Source organism: Mesitornis unicolor, unplaced genomic scaffold (genome assembly GCF_000695765.1).
Source record: "Mesitornis unicolor isolate BGI_N332 unplaced genomic scaffold, ASM69576v1 scaffold20982, whole genome shotgun sequence".
Taxonomy (NCBI): Eukaryota; Metazoa; Chordata; class Aves; order Mesitornithiformes; family Mesitornithidae; genus Mesitornis; species Mesitornis unicolor.
Window position 1 is genome coordinate 1 of NW_010171476.1, and position 6,040 is coordinate 6,040.

The 6,040-nt window shown below is 45.2% G+C and overlaps 1 protein-coding gene across 1 annotated transcript; it reads left to right on the forward strand.

Annotated features, from left to right (window-relative positions):
- Nucleotides 1-5: 5 nt before the first annotated feature.
- On the forward strand, nt 6-5,416 carry PRIM2 (primase, DNA, polypeptide 2 (58kDa); the record flags this gene model as incomplete). Its single annotated transcript, XM_010180057.1, has 4 exons — nt 6-159; nt 807-913; nt 1,192-1,271; nt 5,296-5,416. Coding segments are annotated over 4 exons (462 nt in total), but the record flags the coding sequence as incomplete, so codon positions are not given.
- Nucleotides 5,417-6,040: the final 624 nt, after the last annotated feature.

A 6,040-nucleotide genomic window follows, 5' to 3' on the forward strand; every position in this document is an offset into this window, starting at 1 on the left:
ATTGGGAGTTCTCCGCCGTGTGGGCGAGCCGGAGCCGGCCGCTGCTGGCAGGGGACCGGCGGGACCTGTACCCTCACAGCCTGCAGTTCTACCTGGACCCCCCCACGGAAAACATCTCGCTGGTGGAGTTCGAGAGCTTTGCCGTCGACCGCTTGAGGCGTGAGTAGCGTCCCCGGCTCCCCCTGAAGCTTTTGGCTCTTCCTATCGTGGATTGGGGGTATTTTTGATGGGCTTAGATGCGTTCTTTGCCCGTTATCAGTGTGGACTGGCTGCCTGCTCGTGCCGAAATGAAGCCGTTTTGAAGGAAAACGCGTCTCTTTGGATATTTCAGAGAGCCGTGACTGACTTCACAACGAGCATCCAGTGTGCAGCAGTCAGCACTGCATGGTTTGGGTTTACACTGGTGGGTTTTATGAGCATGTTTCGCTTTCTAGGTGTTGTGACATGTTTGATGTCTCTCAGTACAGTGATACTGGTCTCTGTGGCTGGGAGCAAGGGTTCCCCTGAACTCCTAAAACCCACTGAGTCTCAGGTTTCTGCCCCTACAGTGGGAACCAATATTCAGGGCCTGGTCCGTCAGAGTTCACTGTCTCCCTTTCCTTATTGACCATACAGATTCCTGAGTTGTGGTGTTCAGGACTTGTGGGCCACACCTTATCCTCTGTAATTTGTACCCCTTTGCTCCTCAAACCACTAAAGCCAGTTCCCATGGCCTTACCCCTGTGTGTGCATTTCCCAAGGGATGATACAGTTAAGTTTCTTTTCACTATGTTGTCTCTAACGTGGACTTTCTCTTTTTTTCCCAGTGCTCAAAGTAGTTGAAAACCTTGGTGTGAGCTATGTAAAAGGCAGTGATGTATACAAAAGTAAGCTGGAGAGTGAGATCCGGAAACTCAAGTTTCCCAAATACAAAGTAAGTACAAATGAAAAAAGGGGAGCTCTCTTGCGCTTTATTTTCTTTACACCATTCAAGAATTCTAAATAAAAGTAGAGATGGTGAAATACTATTCCTAAAACTGAAGAGATGTAGTTTCTCTTTGAGAGTGTAGGTTTCTTTCTTTAGGACAACCCCCTTTATTGTCTTAAGGATGAGTATTAATAAGCTATTGGACAGCAATGAGAAATTAACTGTGGGTTTTTAACCTGAGAGAGGTTATTTCTCTGAAATAATAGTAGTTATACGTTCTGTAGGCGTTGGCTGAGGATGACTACGAGACAAGAAGAAAAGACCATATCTCACACTTCATACTGCGCCTTGCTTACTGCCAGTCGTAAGTACTTCTTGGATTACACCGTACTCCATTTTAAATGCATGCAGATACTACATTGCTTATTTTAGACATTACAGGTACTTTGGAGTTGCGTGGCTACTAAACAAAGAGGTAGGCTCCTTTTTTCTAGGAGCTTGATTTCAGCTGTGATGGAAAGGGATACTTGGGGTCAAAATTACTACCTGGATTTTGTAATAATTAGAAGACAAACTACAGCCTTTTGGGGTTTATGCACAGATCATTGATTTCACTCTTTTCCTTTTGGCATCTTTTTTGAGATGAGAACACACCAGTGTTTAATGTTTGTCAGGCATTCCGCAGTGGCTGATAATTTAAGTTAAATTAACTGCTGTGTAAGCTTGAACTGTTGATTACTGATCCTGGCTCTGTAAATAGGCTTTATGTTGTGGTCTAAAGAGACAGCCTTGTTTCTGGCAAACTGAAAATACCATCCGAGTTGGAGGTTTCCGCTGTTGACTCTGCTTTCCTTCCAAATTCATTGCCGTGGATGGTTGCACTGCAGTTTTTAGTTGTGTGAAGTCTCAAGCGCAAAGTTGGTCCTGTCAGGTGCATTCCTTCTGCTTCATCTGTTGTTTTTGGGTGAAATCATAGAGGTTGTCAGTGGGTTATGTCTGGTAGTAGCTGTGTTATGTGTCAGTGTGAACTCCTCTGACTTCTTGCCATCGCGGTCCTTTTTTAGAATTAAAACTGGCAGATGTGAAGCGTGTGCTGTTTTGAATTGTTAATTCAATTGCACTTTCAAGTTGTGATACAGTTTGTTTAAATTAAGCAAGTGTTGGGATACATATTATGGTACTGTGATAGCTGACATGGCTGAAGGGCTGCTGTGAAGGCATACAGCTGTGTGAGCAAAACCAGACCAGGAAGGTGAGGAGGAGGGATCCTGCTCTAGGCCAGGATATGGAGCTGGAATGGATGGGGCTTCTTCTTGAAAAGTGTCCTGGGTCAGTTGAGGCTGACACTGCAGAGGCTGTGCTGCAATTCAGTGAGACCTGGACAGGCTGCAGAGTTGGGCGAGGAGAAACCAAATTAAATTCAGCAAGGGCAAGTGTAGGGTACTGCATCTGGGGAAGAACAACCCCATGGACTGAGCTGTTGGGGAACAGGATCTGGGGGTCCTTGGGGCCAGCAGATGCCCGTGAGCCAGCAATGAGCCCTTGAGCCAAGAAGGCCAAGGCCATCCTGGGGTGGATGAGAAGGGGTGGTTGTAGGGCAGAGAGGTTCTCCTGCCCCTCTGCTCTGCCCTGCTCACACCACAGCTGCAATCTTGTGTCCAGTGCTGGGCCCTCAGCTCCAGAAGGACAGGAACTGCTTGAAAGAGTCCAGCAGGGCCGCCGAGATGAGATGCTGGAGGGAGTGGAGCATCTCCTGCTGAGGAGCGGCTGAGGGAGCTGGGGCTCTGGAGCTTGGAGCAGAGGAGACTGAGGGGTGCCCTCATTCCTGGGGATCCATTGGGAAAGGGCAGTGTCAGGAGGAAGGAGCCAGGCTCTGCTCTGGGATGGCCAATGGCAGGACAAGGGGCAATGGTCCCAAGCTGGAGCACAGGAGGTTCAAGCTGAAGCTGAGGCCAAAGTTTGTGAGTGTGAGGGTTGTGGAGCATGGCCCAGGCTGCCCAGAGAGGTTGTGGAGTCTCCTTGTGTGGAGACACCCAAAGCCCTGGCCGTGTTCCTGTGTGACTGCTCTGGTGCTCCTTACATAGCCTGTGACTAAAAAGCCCTTGAAAACGTAATGTTTCTTATTCTACAGCTGGCGGCTTTTTGATTAGTCAGTTTGATTTCCTTGTCTTTTGTGTGAGAACTTGTTTGACTGCAGTGCTTGCTCAGGAAATGAATGGGCGATGTGGTTCAAACCCTGTGTTTCAGGGAAATATCTTCAGAATTAGGCTATAGGCAAGGCAGAGGTGGGCAGCTTGTTGAAGGTGAACTACTACAGAAATGAATACAAGCTATTTTGGGTCACAGAATTGGCAGGAAAGAGCCTGGCTTTGTAATCCAGACCCCTGGAGAACAGAGAACCAGGGCACTCTTTAACTACTTGGAAATAAATGTACTTTTGTGTTCTTGTTTACATACAGCTGGTTTGATGCAGAGTTTCAGTAAAACATCTTGACAGTCGGTTTCCACTTCAAGTAGCTTTTAGTTGCTGCAAGCTATCAAGGTAGGAGTGTTTGGAAGAGTGCACTTAAATAGAGATAAGAGCAAACAGGGCTGAATTCAGTTGCCTGTGGTCTGCAGGCAGTTGTGCTTTCCTGCAACACTGACTTTTGGCGTTTCTGGTTGGCCAACAGTGCCACCCAGGGGTGTGAGCTCACATCAGCTTTATATTTTCTATATAAATATAGTAATTGTGTTGTATAATAATATTTTCTGCTTCAGTCCTCACTGTTATAAATGGTCTGAGGTGGGCAGCTACACCATTCCTGTCGGCTAAATTGGTAACATAGTTGTCATCTCTTGACTCTCCTTCTGCCTTCTGAAACCTTAGGATGATTTGGGGTGCTCAGTGATCAGCTGGTCCAATCCCCGCCGTGGGCAGGGACACCTCCCTGGTGATGCTGCTGGTGAGACCGCATCTGGAATATTGTGTCCAGTTCTGGGGCCCTCAGTTCAAGAAGGACAGGAACTGCTGGAGAGAGTCCAGCGTAGGGCTACAAAGATGATGGAGGGAGTGGAGCATCTCCCTTCTGAGGAGCGGCTGAGGGAGCTGGGGCTCTTTAGTTTGCAGAAGAGGAGACTGAGGGGAGACCTCATTCATGGTTATCAATATTTCAAGGGTGAGTGTCACGAGGATGGAGCCAGGCTCTTCTCGGTGACAAACAATGATAGGACAAGGGGGAACGGACACAAACTGGAACACAGGAGGTTCCACTGAAATTGGAGAAGAAACTTCTTCTCAGTGAGGGTGACAGAGCCCTGGCCCAGGCTGCCCAGAGAGGTTGTGGAGTCTCCTTCTCTGCAGACATTCAAAACCCGCCTGGACGCCTTCCTGTGTAACCTCATCTGGGTGTTCCTGCTCCGGCAGGGGATTGGACTGGATGAGCTTTGGAGGTCCCTTCCAATCCCTAACGGTCTGGGATTCTGTGATATGGTGTGTGCAGACTGGAGTGAACGGCCTCATCCGTCCCCTTCTCTAACCCCTCTTGTAATGGCATTACATCTGTCAGGAGCAGAAAATAGAATAATCTATAATAATTATTCATAATTTTCATGGCAAACAGCACTAAGAAGAGTTTGACTTGCATGTTGGCCATGGCCATGCGTTTCTGCTGCTGGTTGTGGTGTCTCTTCGCTTTGTCAGGTTAGCTATGAAGAATCTGGAATGTCACAGGAGCTTAATCTTAACTTTATTTACTGAAGATGGAAGAAATAAATCCTGCCTCTGCTCTGACAGTGAAATTCTTCTGTTCAGGAAACTTTCAAACATACTTTGGTGCTTGGTTGTTGTGGGTGTTTTGTTTGCTTGTGTTTTTGTGGTGGGTTTTTAAAATTTATTTTTATTTTATTTTGTCTGTGTCACATAACCAAGACACAAATTCTTTATCAAACTTAGCAAGGCCTTTTCTCTGCTACCTGCCATTTTTTTCCCATATGATCAATTTGCCTTGTGTGCTGAAATTGTTACCTCTTACACCGACTAGCGTTTACTTTTGTGTGCTTTTTGTACCCGTGTTCCCCTTGCTGGCTTCCTTTTGAAACTGAGGACTCCTCTGGTATAACAGAGCTCTGGCCCGTGGCTGGACCTTTCAAAAGTTAACATGAAGCTGTTGGTAACTTAAAAAATTCATTAAAAAATGAATTAGCTTGTTATTCTTACCTAAAACAAGTAGGAAATGGTGAGTGTCATTCCTAAGAGAGTAACAGCTTCCATGCGTTCAGAGCAACCCAGAGTTGACACTGCACGTCCTGCTGCAATCTAGTTTATAAAGAAGGATTGTGTAATCAGAGAAGGTATTATGGGCTTTTTTAAATCATTTTAATCCATTTTTTTAATAATTTCTTTGCAGGGAGGATCTCAGGCGTTGGTTTCTCCAACAAGAAATGGATCTCCTGCGGTACCGCTTCAATGAACTGACTGACAGCTTAAGGCAGAAGTTCCTGGAACACATTAACTTATCTTTTGAGGCTGTGAGTATCTTACTTTGTGGACTTGTGTTATATAGAATGAAATTCCCATTAAGATAGTGCTAGTACTTCTGTTTAAAAAATAAGTGCTCATATTTGTGGCTTGAAAAGCAACCACACAGAACTTGTGAACGTGGGGAAGAGTCATGGCATGGAAATGAGGATGAAGTGATGTCCTTTTGTGCTGCAACACCAGGAGTTCAGTCTGCATCACTGAGAAATACGTATTTACAAAAGCAAGTTAACAAAAATGTCATTCTAGTTCATTACCAACTTAGAAAAACCTTAAAAATCCTAAATCTGTGTAGACAAGCAGCTATTGCTTTGGAGATGTTTTCGGGATACTATAGAAGAGTTCCTGCTGTTATCTACTGCTGTGTTTGTCTGAGTGAATTAAAGGGAAATGTGTGTTGCAGTTTCTGCATGAATGATTTTGGGAAAATTGGGCGTTGGAGTTGTGGACCGTTTTGTTAGAAAGGTCCAGCTTTGCCTGTAGCTCTGAGCGAAGTTAAATTAATAACAAATAATGCACAATCATCACTTTACTGAATAAAAGTTTATCTTAAAATACTGCTTCATTAGGAAAACTTAAATATTCTAAAATATAATATAGAATTGTATATATAA